The sequence below is a fragment of the Hypanus sabinus genome, chromosome 18 (assembly GCF_030144855.1).
Source record: "Hypanus sabinus isolate sHypSab1 chromosome 18, sHypSab1.hap1, whole genome shotgun sequence".
NCBI lineage: Eukaryota > Metazoa > Chordata > Chondrichthyes > Myliobatiformes > Dasyatidae > Hypanus > Hypanus sabinus.
The window spans coordinates 30,800,527-30,827,756 of NC_082723.1; the positions used below are offsets into that span (position 1 = coordinate 30,800,527).

General features: G+C 41.2%; 1 protein-coding gene across 4 annotated transcripts in view; it reads right to left on the reverse strand.

Annotated features, from left to right (window-relative positions):
- The window catches only part of rbm18 (RNA binding motif protein 18), a 52,217-nt gene that overhangs the window by 17,918 nt on the left and 7,069 nt on the right, over positions 1 to 27,230 (reverse strand). For all 4 annotated transcript variants that reach the window (XM_059993968.1, XM_059993969.1, XM_059993970.1 and 1 more), the window contains exon 3: positions 3,538 to 3,664. In XM_059993968.1, coding sequence (XP_059849951.1) covers positions 3,538 to 3,664 — 127 coding nt within the window. The remainder of the gene's footprint in view (positions 1 to 3,537; positions 3,665 to 27,230) is intronic.

The window sequence follows — 27,230 nt, forward strand, 5'->3', positions numbered from 1 at the left end:
TTCTATAGATCTGTGATGATAAGTATACTGTCTGGTTTCATCACAGTATGGAAAGACCAATGTCCTTGAACAGAAAAGCTTACAATGATAAATGGATGCAGCTTAGTCCATCATGGATAAAGCCCTCCCAACCATTGAGCACATCTACATGGAGTACTGTCACTGGAAAGCAGCATCCATCGTCAAGGACCAACACCATCCAGGCCATGCTCTCTTCTCACTGTTGCCATCAGGAAGAAAGTACAGGAGCCTCAGGACTCACAGCACCAGGTTCAGGAATGGTTATTACACCTCAACCAGCAGGCTCTTGAACTAGAGACGATAACTTCACTCGCCCCAACACTGGACTATTCCCACAAGTAATGGACAATTTTCAAAGACTCTTCATCTCATATTTATTGCTTCCTTGCTTATTTATTTATCTATCTATATATCAATCATCTTCTTCTTTCTGTATGTGCAGTTTGTTGTCTTTGCACATTGGTTGGTTGTCCATCTTGTGTGCGATTTTTCACCAACTCAATTGTGTTTCTTTTTATTTACTGTGAATGCCTGCAAGAAAATGAATCGTGGGGTTGCATATGGTGACATACATGTAGTTTGGTAATAAGTTTACTTTGAACTATGAAGGTTGGTGACAGAATCTTTGTTGATTGTATCTATAACTGAGAAGTGAGAAGGTAGGTGGACTCATTAGTACATTTTATTTCTACAGAGATACACGAACATGGGGGAGGGGAGGGTGTGATGGACAATGTTTACATATAAAAGTTAATTATAAGCAGGCAGAAAAGAGCAGATAAGTTAGTCAAATAGTGCAAAGTGTCAAAGGGTGGACAAAGCTAGGGATAGGCAGTCTAGGCTCAAAATGATTAGTGGATCTCAAGAGATGCCAAGAAAAAGAACAGCAACAGTTAGTTGTTTGCCTGTGACAGTTTAAGGCCAAGTTACTTCTCACAGAATGCTGTGATCCACTCTGTAACGATCATAAATCTCGTGTCTGCGGTCAGGTGATGATTTTAAACACAGCAGGCTTTGTGCCCAATCTTGCCAAGAAACAGGTCCAGAGAATATGTTAGCACAACACAGCTAACAAGATTCATTTAAACAATATGGCAACATAAATCAACATTCAAGGGCTGGCTGTCCTTCACAGCCAAGGCTGGTTTTGATTTTGAGGGCTCCTTTTCTTGGCAGGAAAATGCTAAATGCACCTTATTAGCATGTGAGAGGAAGTGAAGTCAATAGAGAAAAAAACACCTGAGGGAGGGCACCTCAGGTCATCGATTATTAAGGGCTGTATAGCTGACTGGTAAACAGAAAGGCTCGGGAGTTGTGCCTCATGTTCTTGGCAAAGGTCATCTGGACTTTATTTTCCTTTGGTGCTACCATGCTCTAATATTTGAAACTCTGCTCCCGGCCAATAGTTTAGTTTTCTAAGTTATACACAAGTGGGTTGTGAAAATTAGGGTACAGGTCTGTGTAAATATTTTTAAAAGTCCCTGAAGGTACTGAAAATAACATGACTTACCCTCCCTTTCAAACCTGCATGCATTCAATTGTGTGTTTTATCAGGTTTAACATTTTATACATGGAATATCAAAACGTTAATTTCACTAGTCACTATTCTTGCAAAATTCGAAAGGAAACAGTAGGAAACTAACTGATTGCATTTTAAAACCCCACAAACATTGCATCTTCTCGAGTAAGAAACATTAACCATTAAAGGAATGTTTATAAACATTATAAACATTAAAAGAGTCCCTAATCAATAAGGAAAAGGTATATATAGTGGCAAATTTAAAAGATAACATTCTTAGAAATTAAAATGTAAAGGTATTAGTTAGTAATACAGGTGTTCGTTAATAAGTAGGTATTAATGTCTTTCTAACCTCCCAAGGCATTTTTGTTAATCTAAAGTAAACATTTAATTAGTAAGATCATACATATTATTAACTTCTCCCCTGTTGATGGCACTGAAATGCTATTGTCGCAAAGATTATACATAGACGTTCAGAGTAACACATAAAATAATGAAGGAACTCAGCATCTATGGAAACAAGAAAAAGAGTTGATGTTTTGGGTCGAGACCCTTCATCAGGATTGGATGAAGGGTCTCGGCCGAAACATTGCTTGTTTATTCATTTCCATAGATGCTGCCTGAGCTGTTGAGATCCTGTGGCATTTTGTGTGTGTTACTCTGGATTTCCAGTAACTGCAGACTCTTGTGTTTATCCAGGCTCAACAAGAAGCTCAGAGACCTCGGCCTTGACCCTGCCTTGGGCAGCTGGATCCTGGACTTCCTGTCAGATCGCCAGCAGGTTACTCCAACCTTCTGACTCTCAATACAGGAGCCCCTCAGGGCTGTGTACTGAGTCCCCTCCTTTACTCACTGTACACCCATGACTGCATCGCCACCCACAGCTCCAATCTGCTAATTAAATTCGCCAATGACACTACATTGATTGGCTTTTTCCACTGAGGTTAGGGGAGAAAAGAACCAGAGGACATGGGTTAAGGGTGAAGGGGGGAAAAGTTTAAAGGGAACATTGGGAGGGGGGCTTTTTGACACAGAGAGTGGTGGGAGTGTGGAATCAGCTGCCAGATGAAGTGGTAAATGCGGGCTCACTTTTGACATTTAAGAAAAACTTGGACAGGTACATGGATGAGAGGTGTATGGAGGGATATGGGCCAGGTGCAGGTCAGTGGGACTAGGCAGAAAATGGTTCGGCACAGCCAAGAAGAGCCAAAAGGCCTGTTTCTGTGCTGTAATGTTCTATGGTTCTAAGCAGTGTGTCCCAGAAAGGCAGAGTCTCCCATTAAGGATCCCCATCACCCAGGTCATGCCTTGTTCTCATTGCTACCATCAGGGAGGAGTTACAGAAGCCTGGAGACACACACTCAGCGATTCAGGAACAGCTTCTTCCCCTCTGCCATCTGATTTCTGAATGGACAGTAAACCCCTGAACACTACTGCACACTTCTTAACTTCCAGTTTTGCACTACTTATTATATATATGTTATTGTGTTATACTGCTGCCGCAAAATCAAAAAGTCTCACATGTAAGTGATATTGAACCTGATTCTGATTCCTTGCTGGTTTAACATAAACAATGCCTTACACTGTATAGCTCGATGTACATTTGACAAATAAAGCTAATCTTTAAAAAAAAACTGGTGCCCCTCCCTCATTAAACTTAATGGAAGCAATGTTTGGATGTTTTCAGAAAAACTTTAACTATCAGTACAGCCAAGTTTCAAATCCAGGAATAATAGTAATACTAATAAGACTTTAATTCTGAGTGCAAAGAACTTGAAAAATGAATTACAAACTGTATTACAAAGTTTCACACTTCCAAACAATATAACCTATGAAAGCCCCTATTCAAGTAATATGGAACAGTATCCACAGCTGTATCCACTACAAAGCACTCTGAACAATTACATACAGGTAATTATATTAAAATATAAACAAGCATTAGAAAGTTTATCTACATGAGAAATAACAGTTATACATTCTAATCCAACAATACCTACCTCTTTAGTCTCAAAATTCACGAAGCAGTAACCTCGAGGTTGCCCCTCAAGTGGACCTGATTTATGGAACAGGAAGTCAAACTGCTTCACTTTTCCAAACTTCTGCAGCAGCTTTAGAAGATTATACCTGTAAAGACCGGGGATGTTCATTAATACATCATTGGCTTGAAAAGGCACAACTCCATCTCACAGAAATTTTTTGGCTTGACACAGTCAGGATGTTGCCTCTCACAGGTGGGGGACCAGAATGACAGAATAAGAGCTCAACTGTTCAGGAATGAGAAGCACTAGTTAAACTGCATTTGGAGAACTGTGCTCAGTTTTAGGCCCCATATCCCAAAAAAGATGTGCTGGCATTGGAGAGAGTCCTGAGGAGGTTCATGAGAATTATCCTGGGAATGAAAGGGTTAATATATGAGGGTTTGATGGCTCTGGGCTTGTCTTCATTGGAGTTCAGAAGAATGAGTGTGGGAGAAGGCAGATCTCATTGAAACCTATCAAATATTGAAAGGCCTAGATCAGGGGTCGGCAACCCGCGGCTCCGGAGCCGCATGCGACTCTTTGATCTCTGTGCTGCGGCTCCCTGTGGTTTGTTAGTTTTTGAAATGTAATTCGAAATTTGAAGATTATGGTGATCTTGTACAATCTAAAAACGTTGTGGAGACCCCATTTCCTGACACATCCAAACCGGCTCACAATTAGCCACCGTTCCGGGTAAGGGAGATAGCCTATGGGGGTTTGTGAGTAGGTGTCTTTTGGAGCATCCGCGCCCACGGGGGGCGGGTTGAGGGAGGCTTTAAAGCAAGGCTGTTTAGTTCGAATAAAGTTACCTTTGACTGCAGTGTCTTTATTTTAGTGCTGCGTGTAGCACTACACCGCTACAACATGTTTTTTAACGCTATTAATATACATCACCACTGCCAATGCCTGACACCCGCCAGTGCGCGCTTTCTTTTAATTGTTCGATCCAAGGTAGGCTAACTATGGAGGCTAACTTCAACCCAACGTCTTTTTTTCGGAGTTCAAAATGTTTTTGTTGCATACAGAAATGTAATTTCGTTTTCTCTGCAGGAGTTCATCAATTTCATAAATGAAACACATTATAGTTTGTTTATACATAGCATAAAGGCAAAAAAAACCGTTGTATGCAGTGTTATTTCATTTTAAATGTCAAACGGGTTTGTGGCTCCCAGTGTTTTCTTTTCTGGGTCCATGGGGAAATGGGTCCATATTGGCTCTTTCAGTGGTAAACGTTGCCGACCCCTGGCCTAGATAGAGTGGATATGGGGAGGATGTTTGCTATTGTGGGGAAGTCTAGGACCAGAGGCCATAGCCTCAGATTAAAGGGATGTCCATTTAGAATAGAAATGAGCAAGAATTTCTTTAGCCTGAGAGTGATGAATCTATGGAATTCATTGCCACAGACGGATGTTGAGGCTAACTCATTGGGTATATTTAAAGCAGAGGTTGATAGGTGCTTGATTAGTCAGGGTGTCAAAGGTTACAGGAAGAAGGCAGGAGAATGGGGTTGAAAGGGACAATAAATCAGCCATAAAGGAATGGCCTGATTCTGCTCCTACTCCATATTATGGTCTTATGGGAGGGGGAATTTTTTTTTACCTTTTTGGAATTCCCTTCTCAGAGGGCTGTGGAAGATCAGATGCTGATTGTTTTCAAAACTGTTAAGTGTTTGGACAAATGAGAATTCAGCCCAAGTCTAGAGGGCAGAAGGCTGTAGTCCAGAGCTTGGTGAGTCTATTGGTAGAAAGCCCAGTAGGTCAAAGTCAGAAGTTGGTGGACCTGGAGGTAGAGGGCAACTCCGTGTCAGAGACTGGGGATTGGAGGCCTGCTGTCTAAGAGTTTGAGAATCTGGGGGCACAGAGGTGGCCTGTCCTGTGGTTGGAGGCCTGTGTTGAAAAATGCCTTGTTTTGTCACAAACACAAGAAAATCTGCAGATGCAGAAAGTCCAACAACACACACAGAATAATGGAGGAACTCAGCAGGCCAGGCAGTATCTATGGAAAAGACCAAACAGTCAACATTTCAGGTCCTGATTAAATGTTGATGCTACCTGTTTTACTGTTGTCTTGTAATATCCTGCTGTTATTGCTGCTGCTGCTCGTGTTGTGTGGACATGTTATTTTGGTGCCAAAATGTGAGGTGACACTTGCAGGCTGACCCCTGCACATCCCTGGGTGTGCTGGTTGGTTGTTAACACATTTCACTGTATGCTTCGATGTACATGTGAAAAATAAATCTGAATAAAAATCTTACAAACTACATGAAACTGACACAGAGGTAAGATTTTCCCTCTCTTTTTGCACTACTTTATTTGTCATGTATATCTGATTGTAATTTAGTTATTATTATATATTGCACTGCACAGCTACTGCAAAACAAATTCCCTGACATACTTCAGTGCTAATAAACTTGATTTTGTTTCTGAGATTAGACATGATTTTACTGAGGACAGATCACTCATGTGCTAAACCATTTGCTCATGTTAGGCTCATTCTGAATTGTAAATTCAAGGAGATGATTTTCTATTTTTGCCAAAGGCTTTATTAGGGACATGATCCTGAGAACACTCTACTAGGTTCAGGTCACACTATATTTACAGGAATCCGTCACTGTTACTGGTGAGGCATCAGTATTATGTTGGATACATAGTACGCCACGATAGCACAGCAGACAGCATAGGCTATTAAAACTTGGGATGCTAATGCTTGGAGCTCAATTATGGCATTCTCTGGAAGGAGCTTGTACATCCTCCCTATGATAAGTCCGTTTCAACCCACAGTCCAAAGACATCCTGGTCGGTAGGTTAATTACTCATTATAAGTTGTCCTGTGATTAGGCTAGGGTTAAACAGGTGGGTTGCTGGGCGGCACAACCCAGTGGGTTGGAAAAGTCTGTTCCATGCTGTCTCTCTAAATAATGTAAATATAAACAAGAATAAACGTTTGAAATGAACTTTTCTCCAGACAGGTGAGCATGGGGAGTGGTTAATGTCAGGAGAGCTAATGGAAGTATCGAAGACCATGCTATGTTTTTAAGGGTTATGAAAGACAAAGTGCACAAAAGGTGGAGAAGCAGGGAAGTAAATAATTTTTTGGACCTGGAAATAAATTAAAATTTTCCTTAGCAAGTTAGCAGTAAAGTGACTGAAATGTACCCTCACAGGCAGGCCTGCTGACCTTTTTAAAAAAGGAGCAGCACTTTCATTTATAAACATTCTGCATATTTTTCGTTAAAGTGTGGGATTTAATACAATTCAGTTTAAGACTGTATTCTATTCATCTTGTTAATGTTGCTTCTGTTATGGGTTATGCATCAAGAAAATTTATCGTACTTGGTCCAAACTAGCTGTATGGACTGACTTGAGTATCAATCCACTCACTCAATTTTCAGTCACGTAGGTGGAATCATGAAGGACCTCACCCACCCTGCTCAAGGACTGTTTGTCCCACTCCCACCAGGAAAAAGGAAACATGGCATCCACACCAGGACCATCAGAGTCAAAAACAGTTACTTTCCCCAGGCAGTGAGGCTGATCAACACCTGCACCCACCAACCCAACCCTCCACACCCCCAACCACCACTACTTTATCATTTCCTGTCAGTCACCTTATGTACAGACACTCCTGTGCCTAGTGTCACTTAATGGACAATCTATATCAATCTATTTATATAAAGTATCTCATTTATTTATATTTATTGTGTTCTTTATCTAATTGAGTTTTTATTTGTGCTGCATCGGATCCGGAGTAACAATTATTTCATTCTCTTTTACACATTCTTGAATCAAAGATCAACTTTATTCACCACATACAATTATATGTATCAGGAATTTGCTGTGATTGTTGGTCAGGATGTGCTATGCAACAGAAACCATCAGCATTCAACAATTTATAAAGAATTATAGAAAAATTAAAGTGTGAGGTTAAAGCATGGATATGGAATAAAAAGAATAAAAATATCAGCATGCATTGTATTTACAATGTAAGCAGCATTATAAGAAGTGGTTTGAAGGGTTTACAGTGCAGTGACTAAATTAATAGATGGTGGGTGGGGCTAACCAGAATCGTTGATCAGATTAACTGCCTGAGGGAGGCAATTTTTAAAATGGTACTCATTGCAAAATGAAACATGACAGGTTAAACTGGTACTTCATGGAGCATCTCAGTGAATCTTCCAAATACCATTTGACCTTGCGAAGTCCAAGGGACAAAGAAAACAAGATTTTGGTCATTTAAAAATTTGACCAAAAGAGACCAGAGATGTTGGTGAGGCTTAATTAAGAGTATTGCATGCAGTTCTGGTCACCCACCTACAGAAAGTGTGTCAATAAGATTGAAAGAGTGTATAGATATTGCCAGGACTTGAGCACTTGAGTTATATGGAAAGGTTGAATATGTTAGAACTTGATTCTCTGGAGAATAGAATAATGAGGGGAGATTTGATAGGTATATAAGATTATGAGGGGTATAGAAAAGGTAAATGCAAGATTTTCCCACTGATGTTGGACGAACTTGAGGTCATGGGTTAAGGGTGAAAGGTGAAATACTTAAGGGAACATGAGGAAGAACTTCTCTCCCCAGAGGTTGGTGGAACTGTGGAATGAGCCACCAGCAGAAGTGGTGGATTGGGGTTCCATTTCAAAGTAGAAGAGAAATTTGGATAGGCACATGGATGGGAAGGGTGTGGAGGACTATGGTCTGAGTGCATGCCGATGGAACTAAGCAGATAAATAGTTTGGCATAGATTAGATGAACCAATGGACCTTTTCATGCTGTAGTGTTCTATGACTCCAATGAAACATTATAAACCAGCCCCGTATCCATATCTTTCTGAAAGAATGTTCAAATTTTTTTGGTACTGCTACTCATTTTCCAGACCAATCTGCATTTCCAGGACACTGCCACCAACAACAATGTATTCAACAGATGCATATGCAGCCTGTCAGTCAATCACACACACCATTTCCACCCCATTCTCTGCCAAGTCTCAAAAGCACTCATAAAATTCTTTTTGTAAGAAGCTATTGTGGGAAATGTTTATTCAGCCATTACATGCTAACTTTCTGTGACTTGCTAACATAAGACCATTAGACCTAGGAGTAGAATTAGACCATTTGGCCCATCGAGTCCGCTCCATCATTTCACTAAGGCTGATTTATTATCCCTCTCAACCTCATTCTCCTGCCTTCTTCCTGTAACCTTTGACACCCCGACTAATAAAGAACCTATCAACCTTTGACTTAAATACACCCAATGACTTGGCCTTCACAGCCGCCTGTGGCAATGAATTCCACAGCTTCACCGCGCTCTGCCTAAAGAAATTCCTTCTCATCTCCGTTCTAAATGGACGCCCCACTATTATGAGGCTGTGCCCTCTGTTCCAAGATTCTCCCACTATAGGAAATATAATCTCCATATCCACTCTAACTAGGTCCTTCAACAAGGTTTTAATGTGAACCCCCTCACTCAGCGAGTACGAGCCAAGGGCCATCAAATGTTCCTCATAAATTAAATCTTTTCATTCCCGGGATTGTTGCTGTGAACCTCAATTAAAATATTTCACTGGGATGTTGACCACAGAGCCCACCGGTTAAGGGTGAAAGCTGACTAAGGGGGGACAAGACAGGAAACTTCTTCACTCAGGAGTGTGCAATAGGTTGCCAGCACAAGTTCAATTTCAATGTTTAAGATAAGTTTGGATCTGTACGTGGATGGGAAGGATATGGAGGCTATGGTCTGGATGCAGTTTGATGGGAGTAAGCAGATTAAATGGCTGGGCATGGGCTGTGTGGGCTGAAGGGCCTGTTTCTGTGTTTTACTTTACTTTGACTGGTTAAGAGGAAGAAAAAAAATAAGGAGCAAATAAAGAATTTTGGAAAATAGAAGAATAATGAAACCAATGCTCTTAGTGAAAGAACAGAGCAGAAGTCAGTGCAGTGTGAGGAGCATCTGCCATTATCTGACCAAAGTAAGCAGGAAAAATATTTACTGTGGAGTATCCAAGACCAACTGTAGTTGTGGTGTTATTAGCATTGCAGTTCATGTACTTCAGTGAGACAACCATTGGGGCTGTCCCCTGCAACTCTCTCAACTTCTCCACGTCCATTTCATTCACTGAGAGCTATTTGAATGTACTCAACTACCCTACATCACCGCTATATAGTCCATTCTCTCATTACAATTCTGAAGTCAGTTTGTTTTATATTAAAGGATGCTATCAAGATAGAAACAGTTGTTTAGAAATACTTGGTATGACTTAGTCACTGAGCTCAACATTGAGGGGGTCTGAAGAAAAGATACACTGAATAACTTTGATCATCGATAACTCCACCATATCAAAGGGCGTTATAGAATTGTCTAGACTGAGATCACAGTTTGGATGATTTAAGTGCTGAGCCAGACTAAAAAGATAAAAGTGTTGAGGCTGAGGGCAGAGGACGAACTGGTGTTTAGCTCACTTCTCCGAGAAGCTTTACTCTCCTCAGCACTGACCTGACCTGACTCCGCAGCTTGGCACTGAAAAGAAAGCCCCAGGGAAGTCTGGGGTTCAAGCACTAGTATATTCCAAACTAATGAGCTTTTTAAAGATACAACACAGTTCCAGGCAGATCACTGGCAGCTCACCTACGTGAAGGAAAACCTCCACAGCCTTGTGGCTAAACCCACTCACGGGAAAGGCTTTGGGAGTAGATCCAAGGAAAAATCTGGAGCGGGAGTCCCTAAAGCAGTCCTATGCTGAGTTCAACGCTGACTGGCAACTCTTGTGATGCCATGAGGGTCAAACTGTATCAGTCTCTGCCATTCCTCTGGATCCTTCAGCTACGTGGAGATGGGGAGCTGCTCTCCATACCGTACTACTCTGGCTTGTGTATCACACAGACAGCTAGGACACAACAGACCCTGACCAGCAGAGTGTATAATTTACCCCTCAGATCCCCTTTAAATGTCCTCCGCTTCACCTTAAGCCTATAGTTTTTTGCTTTCTATCTGTCTGTGCCTCTCAGTTTTATATACCTTTATTACATCATCTCTTAGCCTGCTTTGCTCAAGAGTATTCTCCTGAGATCTGCACCCACATTTATTCCTTGATCAGTGTAATAGGTTATTTGGCCAAAGTAAACTGCCTCTACCTCCGCCACAGACAGTCCCAAGTCTGCTGCCAAAGGAGGGTTGGGAATGAGGCTAGCAACCCCTTCCTGTAAAAACCCAGAGCTACAGAAATGCCAAGAGAAACTCTGAAGACCTCATCCCTAGGAGAGGAAGAATCTTTGAAGAGACAACTTGAAAGACTGGCCCAGACAGAGGACTCTGGTGAGCGACTGTCAGTGGCCTATGCTCCAGTAGGGTCACGGGCTTAAGATGATGTTGCAGGTGCCTCTATTGTAGATGGGTGGTAGAACTGTATAGAGTGCAGAGAAAATAAGGAAAGTTAGCGTGTGCTAACTTCATGTGAAAGAAGCAAAGAAATACTTTAAAATATTGCCATTTTATGTCACCTGCCAGTGATAATAAACCTGATTCTGATAGTTCCTCTATACTTGGAATGGAATTGGAAATGGTTTATTACTGTAACATGTTCTGAATTGCAGTGAAAAGCTTGTCTTGCACACTGTTCATTACATGGTGTATTGAGGTAGAACAAGGTAAAACAATAACAGAATGGAGGATAAAATGTGACAGCTACAGGGAAAGTGGAGTGCAGGTGAACAATAAGCAAGGTTATTAACGAGAGGGATTATGAGTTCATTATCATGCTAGGGAACTGATCTTATAACAGCAGGGTAGAACCTGTCTTTGGGCCTGCTGATATGTGCCTTTAGGCTTTTGTATTTTTAGTTCGGTGAAGGGGGAAAAGGTACATCTGGGCTGGGTGGCGTCTTTGATTATGCTGGCAATTTTACTGTGGCAATGAGAAGTACAGACAGAGTTCACAGAAGGGTGGCTGGCTTCCGTAGTATATGAATGCTTTAGCACTGACAGAGATGTAGAAAAATTTTATTAGAATGTTAAAGTTCTCTAGATGATCAGTAATTGAAAATTGCAAATTATTTTGTAAAAATAATTGATGTGGATGGTTCATGTCGCAGAAAATGCTGAAAATAAATTATAAAGGAAAAGAAATAAAAACATTAAGTAATGGTACTTATCTGAATAGACTTTAAGATGTTGGGTCTATTTACTTTGAAGTTGATGACGAGGAAGTATTTAAGTTACAGCTAGACTGTTGTAATGATGTTAATACCGTACTTCAGTTGCCGACAAAACCACTTAGCTGTTTGCTTATCAGTGAGGTGTGTGAACTTCAGGGCAATCACTTTGACTGCTTTCTTTTACACAAGAACTTGCCAGATTCTGACAATAAAATTGGAACCATGCGAAGGTGCGATTCTGGACCGGGTGTAATATTTGGTTCATTAGTAAAATATACTGAAGGTTCGCGGTGTGGGCAGCAGTCATGATTAACGAGCTCCCAGCTGCCCACAAAGCAGTGGCCACGCACTTCACTGCCAGGCAAGTTCGTCCTCCACTTCCTGACAACTGATGTGAACGTGAGTCACGACAGCCTTCTCCCCAGTTCTCTTCTCTTTCCTCTTCCTCTGGCTTTCCGCCTGGCACAGCATCAACTATTCAAACATTTTTGCCATTAGAGTCAAGGCTTCTTTCAAAACAATAATCTTCAAAACACCCAGAGCAATAAAACAGCAGTCTGCCGCATATGCTAAATCAATCACCTGAGTGATTGTACCCTCCTGAGGAACAATGCTAGCTGAATCTGACCTAGTCCTGTTACAAAATCTTAAAGTATGAAAACTGATATTTCATTTATATTTAGCAACTTAATCCGAACTTTACAGCACTGACCAATAGTCAAAGAAAATTTATTATCAAAGTGATAATAATAACTTTATAGAGCACTTTTCATGCAGATGATGTAATGCAAAGTGTTTTACAATTGGTTAAAAGTGTGAAGATGAAAATAAAACATTTTAAAAAACACAAAAAAGACAAAAAGATGTTAGTTAAAAAGGTTTTGAGCTGGCGTCAACTGAGTGCATCCCTTATAGTTTTAGGTACTGAAGTCCACAATTTAGGAACTTAGGGTTCACAAAGGATGACTCGAAGGAAATTGTTTACGTTTAAGAGACTGGTGGAGGGAGGCCTGAGAGCTCATGCAGGATTATAAAATCTGTGATGTCCTCTAATTCCCGATTATTATATGCCACCTTGAGATTCATTTTTCTTACAGGAAAATAAGGATATGCAATAGAATTTATGCAACACTAAACCTAAAGGCAGACGAACAACCAATGATGGTTCCAAACACTGCTCTCTGAACATTTCATACCATTTGGAAAACTGCCACCAGATGCCCAATTGCCAAGAAGAGCAACCCCACCTGCAATAATGGCTGCCATCCTGTAGCTCTAACATCGCTGGTAATGAAGTCCTTTGAAAGGCTCCTCCCACCGCAGCTACAGGTGATGGTAAGTCGGCTCACTGACCCTTTCCAGTTTGCTTATAGGCTGAAACAAGGTGTGGATGATGCAGTACTAACGTTACTGCGCCATACTTACACACATCTGGAGAGGCCCGGACCACTTGTTAGGATGTTGCTTGTGGACTTCTCCAATGCACCATGGAACCCCATCCCATGGGACACAAACTCCAGTAAATGGATGTAAAACCCCCACCTCATACTCCTCATCATCTCCTTCCTCACAGACAGACATCAAAAAGTGAGATATAATGGTTATATGAACACTAACAAATATAGAACCACAGAACATTACAGCACAGAAACAGGCCTTTTGGCCTTTCTTGGCTGTGCCGAACCATTTTTCTGCCTAGTCCCACTGACCTGCACCTAGACCATATCCCTCCATACCCCTCTCATCCATGTACCTGCCCAAGTTTTTCTTAAATGTTAAAAGTGAGCCTGCATTTACCACTTCATCTGGCAGATCATTCTACACTCCAACCACTCTCTGTGCCAAGAAGCCCCCCCCCATGTTCCCTTTAAACTTTTCCCCCTTCATCCTTAACCCATGTCCTCTGTTTTTTTTTCTTCCCTAACCTCAGTGGAAAAAGCCTGCTTGCATTCACTCTATCTATACCCATCCTAATTATATACCTCTATCAAGTCTCCCCTCATTCTTCTACGCTCCAGGGAATAAAGTCCTAACCTATTCAATCTTTCTCTGTAACTCAGTTTCTCAAATCCCAGCATCATCCTTGTAAACTTTCTCTGCACTCTTTCAACCTTACTAATGTCCTTCCTGTAATTCGGTGACCAAAACTGCACACAATATTCCAAATTCGGCCTCACCAATGCCTTATACAACCTCACCATAACATTCCAACTCTTATACTCAATACTTTGATTTATAAAGGCCAATGTATCAAAAGCTCTCTTTACTACCCTATCTACCTGTGATGCCACTTTTAGGGAATTTTGTATCTGTATTCCCAAATCCCTCTGTTCTACTGCACTTCTCAGTGTCCTACCATTTTCCTTGTATGTTCTACCTTGGTTTTTCCTTCCAAAGTGCAATACCTCAACTCCATCTGCCATTTTTCAGCCCATTTTTCCAGCTGGCCCAAATCCTTCTGCAAGCTTTGAAAACCTTCCTCACTGTCCACTACACCTCCAATCTTTTTATCATCAACACTAGTCTCCTTCAAGGTCCGAGGGAATACCCTGTGAGGTCCTGGGGATTTATCTACTCTGATTTACCTCAAGATAGCAAGCAACTCCTCCTCTTCAATCTGTATAGGTTCCATGACCTCACTACTTATCAAATGGAGCATTACAGGCCTTGGTTATCTCACCAGTCTTGTTCACACTACACAGACGACTGCAGAAGCTCACACCCAGACATGCAGTACACCAAATACTCAGATGACACAGTTATCACTGACACTACCAACACTGATGACTGCATCAATGAGGAAACCAATAAATGTGCAAGGTAGTGTGCAAACAACTATCTGAACCTGAAACCCAATAAAACGGTAGTGGACTTCAGAAAACAACAGTACACTGTCCCAACCCTGAAAATAGTGTTGGAGAATACAAATACCTTGGCACTATAGATAACAACATCATCTTTAAGACCAATGGTGGGTTGATACTGTCCAAGTGCCAACAACTTCAGGTTGGAGACGTGGAAACTTCAGGTCTAGCCACCGATTCTCCAGACATTTTATAAATACTTAATTGAATCAATATTGACCTACAGCATCATGGCATGGTTTGGAGCAATGAGCACCATCAACCTCAGCCCACTCAACAGAATTGTCAGACTAAGTAGTAAAATCATTGTCCAGGAACAAGAATCACTCAGCAGTCCATTGGAGATGGACATTAAAGGAGGCTCAACAAATAGTAGAGGATTTTACACATAATACACTCTCAAACTCTCAAACCATCTGGACACTGCCACTAGTCCCTACCAGAAGAGTCTGATCCAGTTTTCTGTCTTCCTCCATTCGCCTCCTCAACACCCAATTTTGAACATATAACATGAATAGCACCTTTAACAGTAAAAACAGCCAGTTTTATTATGTGTATTTGTATTTTAAATTACACGCATTAATCTTTAGTATTTATTACCTATTGTGAGTACTTATATTGTGTTTAACTAGATGTAATGTGGTGTCTGTGATGTTGTCCTTACCACTGCACTGCACATGGAAAATAAAGTCAATTGTAAGTTGAACCTGATTCTGATTCCAATGTGCAGAAGAAGACAAATTGTGCAAATAAGTTAAATAATACTGAGAATATGACTTGTAACATCCTTGTGAGTGAGTAGGAAGATTGTGGAATAATTCAGAGTTGAGGTGAATGAAACTATCCATGCTGGTTCAAAGCCTGATGATTGTTAGGCAATAACGGTTCCTGAGGCTGGTGGTGTATGGCCTGGTGCTTGATAAATTTTAATATTCTGATAAGTCTTCTCCAATTTCTTAGAATATATTTCATTCTTACGGCCCAGTAATTCACCTATTTAACCCTAGCCTAATCACAGGACAATTTACAATGATCAATTAACCTACCAACTGGTATGACTTTGAAGGAAGCTGGAGACCCGGAGGAAACCCATGTGCTCATGGGAAGGACGAGCAAAATTCTTACAGACATCACCGTAAGTGAACCCTGACTCCTGAGCTGTAATAGCTTTGCAGCAACTGCCACATTACTGTGGCACCCTAATTTGCAGTACAGATGTATTAAGAGGGTAGGTGGGGATATAAAATGAGTAGAAATATTTTTTCTATTACTTTTACAATTTCTTTTACCTGGATACTGAAGTATAAGCATACTTTAACATCAGTAAGACGAAAGAGCTGATTGTGGACTTCAGGAAGGGTAAGACAAAGAAACACATACCAACCCTCACAGAGGGATCAGAAGTGGAGAGAGTGAGCAGTTTCAAGTTCCTGGATGTAAAGATCTCTGAGGACCTAACCTGGTCCCAACATATCGATGCAATTATAAAGAAGGCAAGACAGCAGCTATACTTCACTAGGAGTTTGAAGAGAATTGGTACGTCAACAACTACACTCAAAAACTTCTATAGATGTGCCATGGAGAGCATTCTGACAGGCTGCATCACTGTCTGGTATGAGAAGGTGGAGAGTGTTCTGACAGGCTGCACCACTGTTTGGTATGGGGCGGGGGGGGGGGGGGTTACTACTCAGAAGCAAAAAAGAAGCTGCAGGGGGTTGAGTTTAGTCAGCTCCATCCTGGGCATTAGCCTACAAAGTACCCAGTACATCTTCAAGGAGCGGTGTCTCAGAAAGGCAGCATCCATTATTGAGGACCTCCAGCACCCAGGGCATGTCTTTTTCTCACTGTTACCATCAGGTAGGAGGTACAGAAGCCTGAAGGCACACACTCAGTGATTCAGGAACAGCTTCTTCCCCTCTGCCATCCGATTCCTAAATGGACATTGAACCTGTGAACACTGCCGCACTTTTTAAATAAACATTATTTCTGTTTTTGTACGATTTTAATCTATTCAATATACGTAATACTGAAAATTTATTAATTATTATTATTATTTTTCTTCTTGTTCTATATTATGTTTCGCACTGAACTGCTGCTGCTAAGTTAACAGATTTCATAACACATTCTGGTGACAATAAACCTGATTCTGATTCTAATATCACCCCTGAATACATTACCAAGATCAGATTGGCATAAACATTCTAGTAACATACGTCTCAGGTTTCAGGTGGCAACTAAATCTCTACAGTAATGTTTGAGCCCTTGAGCTGACAACCATTTAAGAGTTCACAGAGGTGACCTAATGACAGGGAAACTTATTAGGTTTTTCCATTTTGCTCTCCATATTAAAAACTTCTCAGACCACACTGGCTGTCGAACCTCTGCTCCTTCACCTGTCCAATCTGTGGGTACTTGACAACTTCCAAAGTTATTAAGAGAAATATGTTTTAGATTAATAGTGTTACACCGTTTCAACAATGCAAAGGAAAGGAACAAACACCAGATGGTGGCTTAGGTAATAAAACTGCCAAAGCCTTTTTTTGTATTTAAGATACAGTTAAAAAGAAGCTGGTGTAACAATAAATCATACCAGCTTCTCCACAGGATGTGAATGACAACATGAAAGGATTAGGTATCATTATCAATTATCATTATTATTATGGTATTTAACATAACCTAATATCAATATATTAGATAATTAAGTGATAATCTTAATATTTAGGTAATATCAAGATCAACTGTCTAGTTAGCAATAAAGTTGAAAGAGTACAGAAGAGAATTTACAAAGATATTTCCAGGACTTGAGTTATAGGGAAAGGTGAGTTAATTAGGACTTTTATTCCTTATTTTTTTTTGCGGAGGGAAGGTGTGCCTTATACCTCCTTCGGTAGGGACATATCTCCACCCCAATAACCTTTATTCCCTATCGGTTATGAGTGGGGTTTTGATGGGTACATACAAAATTCTGAGGGGTACAGAAGTTTAATGCAAGCAGGCATTTTCCATAGAGGTTGGGTGAAACTAGAACTAGAGGTTATGTCTTAATGGTGAAAGTTCACCTTAGAGGATTAAATGAGCTGTCAGCAGAAGTGGCCAATGCGGATTTAATCGCAACACTTAAGTTTGGCTAGGTACCTGGACAGGAGGTTATGGTCCAGCTGCAGGTCAATAGGGCTAGGCAGTTTGGCATGGACTAGATGGGCCAAAGGCACTGCTTCTGTGCTATAGTGTTCTATTAATTTAAGGATATACTCTACTTTGAATATCAACTGTATGTACGATTTTTTCACTGACTCTGTGCTTTCTTTCTCAAAGATTGTTTTAGAATAAAATATGATTAAATAACCAGTACATAGTAGGCCTGGGAGGCAGGTGGAGACACATCTCTACCAAAGGAGGTGTAAGGCACTCCTTCCCTCCACTATAGTGCAGGTCACCCGGCTGATGGCGCAGTGGCATCAGTGCTGGACTTAGGAAGCGAAGGTTCCCGAGTTTGAACCCAGTCGCCTCCCCCGAGCACGCTTTCCATCCGTGCCAGATTGAGTGTCGAGCTAGCCACTCAGCCTCGTAAAAAACAAGAGTCGAGTCAGGAACGTTCATACCGTGACCTGCTTAATCTGAAAGGAGACCAATCCTGACACTACGCGCCAGACAAGAATGACTGACTGTCTGGTGTGACAAGCTATGAAATGAACCCTTGGGCAAGGTGAAGCACCTGCTTAGCCGCCCTGATCAGGGCCATGGGAGCAGCCAGTGTATATCAGAAGTCCTAGTTGTATGACCACAGATGCCAGGCAGACACTCTGAAGAGCTTTGATAATGGCTGGGGGTGGGGATCACCTGACTTGTAAAGACACTGCCCAGAAGGTGGTAATGGCAAACCACTTCTGTAGAATTTGTCATGAACATATGGGAAGACCACGATCACCCACGTCATATGACACACCACATAGTAAACCAATGATAGTAGACAAAACTAGTACCACAAAGCGCAAGTTCAAAGAATATCCACAAATTGGTTGCATCCTCAGTTAACTTACCAAAGTAATTGTGCGTTTATTTACTTAGAGATACAGTGCAGAATAGACCCTCTAGGCCCAACGAGCTGTACCACCCAACAACCCCCGATTTAACCCTACACTAATTGCGGGACAATTTACAATGAATTTAGCCCTGTTTATAATGGATAAGTATGTACAGTGCAACCTCTATTAGTCAAATAAAGCAGTGAAGCCCTGAATACTAACTGCTAAGAAACAGAAACTACAGAAAGTGCGTCAATACAATGTCACAAACCTGGAGTATGGATTTATTCCATTCCCGTCAGATCAGTGACGCCCCATGTGTCTTATTTGTAATACTGTACTGCCTAATGAAGCCATGAAACCATCAAGATTGGAGGAACACTTCCGTAAAAGACACGTTGAAAAGGCTACTTATGGTATTACTCAGTTCCAGAAGATGAAAGAAGCATTTGAAAAGCATTGCACACTTGAGTCATTTGCCAAGAAAGCTAAAAATGACCTTGATAGTGGTCTCATTGCTTCTTACAACATTTCCAAAATGATAGCAAAGTGTGGGAAATCTCATACAATGGGTGAAAGATTAACAATGCCTGCTGTATCAGAAGTGCTCACCACGGTTCTTAAAACGGATACCAGTATTTTAAAATCAATTCCTCTAAGAAATAACTCTGCAGCTCGTTGTATTGACGAAATGGGTGAAGACACTGAGTATCAACTATGCACCGAGCTACAAAAAAAATTTGGGATACAACTGGATGGGATACAACCGTGGGAGACGACGAGGCATTGATGATGGCATATCAGAATCAAAGTACGGCTTATTAAAAGTAGAAAAGTTTATGAAGAGATTCTCTTTGTAAAAAGTTGAAACCAAATATCAATGAATCAATCTGAGTCCAAAATGTATATTGAAAATAAAAGTATTCCAATTAGAAGCATGATTTCTTGTGCAATAGATGGAACACCATATATGACTGGTAGCTATGCTGGTTTAGTGGCATTTATGAAAAAAGAAATTCCGTTTGCAATCCATTGTGCAATTCATCATCAACATCTTGCAGTGAAAAACATCAGCCAGTGACTTTTATCAAGTATGACTCTTGTAATATCATCAAAATTAAAACTCATCCATTAAATAGCTGAACATTTCGACAGTAATGTGCTTGCTTCTTCACACTGAAGTGCGTTGGCTGTCAAAAGGTTGCTGCTTAAAGTGCTTCTTTGATTTTTTTCGATACTGTGGTTGAATTTTTGTTCAAAGTGGACAAGAGCTTTGGGAAATACGTGGAGATGTGGCATGCCTAGCCAATCTGCATGACAAAATAAACATTCTAAGTATGAAATTCCAGGGTGAGAATTTTAATTTAATCCAGGCAAAAAGAGAAGTGTCCATTTTTATCAGAAAATTGGAAATAAATAAGCAAAACATTGGGAGAAGAATGTTCTCAGTTTCCCTGAATAGAAAGTATGGCATTCTAATTCCCAGATGGTGATCTGCAAGAGTACTGCTTACACCTGCGGTCATTAAAGGAGCATTTTCAGAATCAATTTAAGGATTTAAACAATCAGGAAATTCTGGACTGGGTAATTAACCCATTTCTTTGCAAGGTGGAAGAAAAGGAAGGGAGCTTACAAGAAGAAATTATCGTAATTCAGAAAAATGCTTTTCAAACATGTTGACTTTTGTGGCATGCAGCTACAATGTCATAAGAAGTTTCCTGGTCTTTGGAGAAGAGCCCAACTGCTCTTCATTGCATTTCCACCCTCACACCTTCGTGGGGACTTAAGACTTTTGCTGTCACAACTTGAACCAGATATTTCAACTCTTGCTAAAAATCATCAAGCTTAAGGATCATATTGATATCGAAGCTGCTATACAGCGCACAGGTACTGCGTAAGCTCAGTTTAAAGACAAACAAAAAACTAGAGCACAATTATTTTTCTCATGTTAGCATATGGCAGACATGCTTTTACTCTAGAGGGGTGCTGGAAAGTATATTGCACCTAAGAAAGGCATTGGCAAGTATGAAGGTGCTTTGGGTGGGGCGGTTGGCATGGGAAGCGTTGGGCTAAAAAACGTTGGGGAGCACTGATTTAGATCATTGCTATAGATGATAAACAATAACGGACCCATCAGCAATCCCTGTGGCACTCCACCAGTGACAGGCCTCCAGTTAGAGAGGCAACCCTCAACTATCACTCTTTGGCTTCTCCCACAAAGCCAATGTCTAAACCAATTTACTGCGGTATCTTGAATGCTGAGTGACTGAATCATCCTGTCTAATCTCCCATGCTGGATCTTGTCAAAAACCTTGCTAAAGTCCATGCAGATAACATCCACTGTCTTGTCTTCATCTCATTTTCTGGTAATTACCTTGAAAACTATACAAGATTGGTGAGCCATGACTTACCACACACTAAGCCATGCTGATTATGCCTAATCAGTCCATGTTTATACAAATACTTATCTAGCTGGTCCTTTAAAATACCTTCCAATAACTTTCCCACTACTAAATTCAGACTCACCGGCCTAATTTCCTGATTTATGTTTAGAGCCTTTCTTAAACAGCAGAATAATGTTAGCTATCCTCCAATTCCCTAGTACCTCTTCTGTCACCAAGGATGATTTAAATATCTCTGCCAGGGCACTGATTTTGAGCAATTTAACTGAGAAATTTTATTTGTGAATCACATGCTCCTTTTTTCACAGTAAAGCCCAAAAGGCAAGGAAAATTTTTAAGCATTTGAAAAACTAAAAATTCAAAAACTGAAATGTCAGAAGTTCAAAAGAAATCATTCCTCTTTGCTCAGTACTTAACTGAACCACCCCTTGCATCAATTACAGCCAGTAGTCTTTTTGGGCAAGATTTGCCCATTCCTCCTTGCAAAATTACTCAAACTGTTCCAGGTTAGTTGGGGGGAGTGGCAGCGGACACAATCTTGAGGTCTTGTGAGAGATGTTCAATTAGGTTAAGGTCAAAATTCTGACTGGATCACTCAAGTACATTATTTTATTCATTTGAAACCACTTGACGGCTGCTCTGGCAGTGTGCTTTGGGTCATTGTCCTGTTAAAAGATGAACTTACTCCCCATTTTAAGATTTCTGGCAGATGCAAGCAGGCTTTTACCGTGGATCTCTCTGTATTTACCAGCATTCATCTTCCCATCAATCCTGACAGGATTTCCAGTCCCTGCTGCTGAAAAGCATTCCCATAGCATGATGCCATCCCCATCACACTTTACAATAGGGATGGTGTTACCTGGCTAATGCACAGTACAGGTTTCCCCCGCTATTTGAAGGTACAGCGCTCCTATGAAACAGTTCGTAAGCTGGAATGTTGTAAAGTGAATAAGCAATTACTATTTGTATAAGAAAAATTTGTGAGTGTTCCCAGACCCAAAAAATAACCTACAAAATCATGCCAAATAACACATAAAACCTAAAATAACAGTAACATATAGTAAAAGCAGGAATCATATGATAAATACACAACCTTTATAAAGTAGAAATACTTTACTGCAATCTTTGCAGCACTGTCTAGCGTAGTGAAAATCTCACAACGTAGCGTATAATCTCACAACGTAGCGTATAACCTCATTATGTAGTGCTACTAGCATAGCAGAAGCACTCTCTCCAGTATCCTTTAAGCTATGAAGCTGCCAACTCATACCAAGTAACACATCAGGCCAAGTCAAGTCAAGTCACTTTTTATTGTCATTTTGATCATAACTGCTGGTACAGTACACAGTAAAAATGAGGCAACGTTTTTCAGGATCATGGTGTTACATGAAACAGTACAAAAACTACACTGAACTACGTAAAAACGACACACAAAAAAAACACTAGACTACAGACCTACCCAGGACTGTATTAAGTGCACAAAACAGTGCAGGCATTACAATAAATAATAAACAAGACAATAGACACAGTAGAGGGCAGTAAGTTGGTGTCAGTCCAGGCTCTGGGTATTGAGCAGTCTGAAAGCTTGGGGGAAGAAACTGTCTGGTCATGAGAGTCTGAATGCTACTTTTAGTTTACTTTTATTGTTACCAAACAACTGATACTAGAGCGTACAATCATCACAGCTATATTTGATTCTGCGCTTTGCGCTCCCTGAAGTACAAATTGAAGTATATATAATAAAAATTTAAATTATAAATCGTAATTAGAAAATAGAAAAGGGGAAGTAAGGTAGTGCAAGTCAGGTCCAGATATTTGGAAGGTACGGCCCAGATCGGGTCAGTCTTACCACAGTTGGAAAGAAGCTGTTCCCAAATCTGGCCGTACGAATCTTCAAGCTCCTGAACCTTCTCCCAGAGGGAAGAGAGACAAAAAGTGTGTTGGCTGGGTGGGTCGTGTCCTTGATTATCCAGGCAGCACTGCTCCGACAGCATGTGGTGTAAAGTGAGTCCAAGGATGGAAGATTGGTTTGTGTGATGTGCTGGGCTACGTTCACAATCTTCTGCAGCTTCTTCCGGTCTTGGACAGGACAACTTCCATACCAGGTTGTGATGCACCCTAGAAGAATGCTTTCTACGGTGCACCTATAAAAATTAGTGAGGGTTTTAGGGGACAGGCCAAATTTCTTCAGTTTTCTCAGGAAGTAAAGGTGCTGGTGGGCCTTCTTGGCAGTGGACTCTGCATGGTTAGACCAAGTCAGGTCATTTGTGATATTCACCCCAAGGAACTTAAAGCTCTTGACCTGTTCCACCTGCGCACCACCAATGTAGATGGGATCGTGTGGTCCCCTACTCCTTCTGAAGTCAACAACCAATTCCTTCGTCTTGCTGACGTTGAGGGATAGGTTATTGTCTTGCACCATGCCACCAGATTCTTAATTTCCTCTCTGTACTCAGACTCATCATTACCCAAGATACGGCCTATTGTGGTGTCATCAGCAAACTTGTATATTGAGTTCGGTGGAAACTTGGCTACACAATCATGGGTGTACAGTGAGTACAGCAGGGAGCTGAGTACACAGCCTTGTGGGGCACCGGTGCTCAGAGTGATTGTAGAGGAGAGCTATGGTGCCTTTTCCCAGATGGCAGAAGGGAGAAGAGTTTGTATATGTGGGGTCCTTCATAACACTGTTTGCTTTGCAGATGTAAATGTGTAGTGTAAATGTCCGTAATGGCGGGAAGAGAGACCCCGATGATCTTCTCAGCTGACCTCACTATCCACTGCACGGTCTTGCAATCTGAGATGGTGCAATTTCCGAACCAGGCAGTGATGCGGCTGCTCAGGACGCTCTCAATACAACCTCTGTAGAATGTGATGAGGATGGGGGTGGGAGATGGAGTTTCCTCAGACTTTGCAGAAAGTAGAGACGCTGCGGAGCTTTCTTTGCTATGGAGCTGGTGTTGAGGGACCAGGTGAGGTTCTCTGCCAGGTGAACACCAAGAAATTTGGTACTCTTAACGAACACTCTACCGCGGAGCTGTCGATGTTCAGTGGGGAGTGGTCACCCCGTGCCCTCCTGAAGACAACAACCATCTATATAAAGTAGAAATAATGTATGTACAGTGTAGTTTCACTTACTGGAATCAGGAAGACAGTGAGCACACTGATGATGGTGTGTTAGGCTGAGTCATCAGAGGTTGGGTGGTGGGAGGTACAGGAGATTGGGTTGTCATCTCATTGTTGTCTGTTTCCACCAGGGCAGGCAGGTCACTAACATCTATGTCTGCCTGCCTCAAAATCGAAGGTCGAAGTTCATCGTCTGCTGTGGCTGATGTGGAAGGCATGAAAAATTACAGTATGCTTGATTGCTTAGCCTCATGCATTTTTCTATCATACAGTTCTTTGTAAACACTCAAACCATCCTGCAAATATGCCCTAAACCTACGTACCCTTTCAAAACTGAAGTCATACTCTTCTGCAATTATTGCAGCAAAAATCTCACTCAATTGCTTCACGTTCAGTTTCTGGACAACTTCATTTGCTACTGTGTTCGGTTTTGATTGTTATCCTTTCCTCTTGCAATTGCATCAGCTCTTCATCTGTCAGTTTCTTCTATCAAAATAAATGTCTTGCTCAGCAATTTTTTCCAATAAATTGCAGTTTCGTCACAGTTAAACACTTGCTTATATGAATAACCACCTTCTGTAATTATTTTCTTCAGTTCTGCTGGGAACTTTTCAGTATCAGCCGAAGCACTCTCTCCAGTAAACGTTAAACTATGAAGCTGCCCTCGCCTCAGAATCCGATCAAACCACCCATGACTACCTTTAAACTCCACTTTCACAACACTTTCATCACCATCGTCCAGTGCTTTCTATTTCAGCTTATTAAAAAGACTGGACTGATTTCTCCTTAAGCATAAGATAACTTAACAGAACACCACGCTTTGTACACCCATCAATCCACTCAAGCAACAGACTTTCCATTTTATCCATTATTGGATGCCGACTAAGAGAGACCACTTTGCTATGAGCAGAACCAACCATCGGCAACTTTCAAGATTCTTTCTCTCTGCATGTAAATATTGCGAACGCACGGACAATGCCCTTACTTTGTTCACCACGATTGAAACGCTTAATTATGTCTAATTTTACGCTAAGTGTAATACCCTTACGAGCTCTTTAGTTGCACAGTGGGGTTTAAACTAGAGCTGCATGGGAATGGGAATGGAAACCAGAGTGTCATAACAGTTAGTAGAAAGGTCATGGAGGCAAATGTTGGCAAGACCTCAGACAAAGTAACGAATCAAAAGGTTCAGCATGGTGTGACTGGTGTCTTGAGCTGCCTATACTTCAATGCATGAAATGTCCTAGGAAAGACAGATAAGGTAGATAGTGCTGAAGATAAGGTAGCTGGTTTACAAATAGAGGCAATGTGTAGCAAGGAGAAGCTGTTAATAGGGCAAAATTGCAGTCACCAGGATGAGCTGCAATGTAAAAGGTGGACAATATCAAAAAGAGTGAATACAGGACAGAAGGTATTGTATCTGAATGCTCGAAGTATACAGAACAAGACAGATGAACTTGCAGCACAGCAGCAGATTGGCAGGTATGATGCTGTAGATATTACTGAATCTTGGCTGAAAGATTATAGCTGGGAACTTCATGTCCAAGGATACACATTGTATCAAAAAGGATAGACAGGAAGGCAGCATTGCTCTACTGGTACAAAATAAAATAAAATCATTAGCAAAAGGTGACATAGGGTTGGAAGGTGTTGAATCATTGTAGATAGAGCAAAGGAACTGCAAAGGTAAAAAAGACTGATGTGAGTTGTATACAGACCCCCAAATAGTTAAAAGGAGGTGGTCCACAAAATACAACAGGCGATAGAAAATGTACACCAAAAGGGCAATGTTACAATAGTCATGGGAGACTTCAATATGGTGGTAGATAGTAACAGCGAAAAAAGGTAAAAGTGGAAAAGGTAAAAAGTGGAATACAAGGTAAAAAGGTAAAAGTGGAATACAAAAGTAAGCTAGCCACTAATATTAAAGAGGATGCTAAAAGTTTCTTCAGATACATAAAGTGTAAAAGAGAGCTGATGGTGGCTATCGGACTGCTGGAAAACGATGCAGGTGATGTAGTAATAGGGGACAATGAACTGAATAATTATTTTACATGTCTCCATTGTGAAAGACACAAGCAGTATGTTGGAAGTTCCAGGAGTCAGGGGGTATGAAGTGTGTGAAGTTACCATAACCAGAGAGTAGGTTCTTGGGAAACAGAGGTCTGAAGGTAGATAACTCAACTGGACCAGGTGGTGTACACTCTGGAGATGGCTGAAGTGGTCATGAAGGCTAGTAATGATCTTTCAAGAATCACTAGATTCTGGGCTGGTTCCGGAAGACTGTAAAATTGCAAATGTCACTCCACTCTTCAAGAAGGGAAAGACGCAGAAGAAAGGAAATGATAGGCCAGTTACTCTGACCTCAGTGGTTGGGAAGCTGTTGGGAGTCAATTATTAAGGATGAGGTCTCAGGGTACTTTGAGACAAAATAAAATAGGCCAAGTTGAAATTTATCACTATACAGAAAGGTCCTGGAAAAGGCCCAGCAACATCACGAGGGATTCCAACTTCCTACACATGGACTGTCTGTCCTACTCCCATCAGGAAGGAGGCTATGCAGCATCCACACCAGGACCACCAGACTCAAAAACAGATACTTTCCCCAAGGCTGGTAACACTTCCACCCATTAAACCATCCATCCACAACCCCACCCACTACTTTATCACCTTATGTACAGGCACTCCTGTACCTAGCATCATTCTATGAACATACAATCAATGTATACAACATATTTATATTTATTGTGTTTTCTCTGTGCTGCATCAGATCTGCATCACACACATTTCAAGATGGCGGCGCGACGCAGCGTGCAGTGGCCACTCCAGTGATAAGTTAGATATGGCCCTTGTGGCTAAAGGGATCAGGGGGTATGGACAGGAAGCAGGTACAGGATTCTGAGTTGGATGATCAGCCATGATCATACTGAATGGTGGTGTAGGCTCGAAGGGCCGAATGGCCTACTCCTGCACTTATTTTCTATGTCTATATTTCTATGCTTCCAGGAATGAATATCTGTTATCTGTAAGTAGGGGCCTTGTACAATCCTGATTTGATGGAGACGGACGTGCGAAGCACGGAGGAACATCTGGTGGAACTTTTGA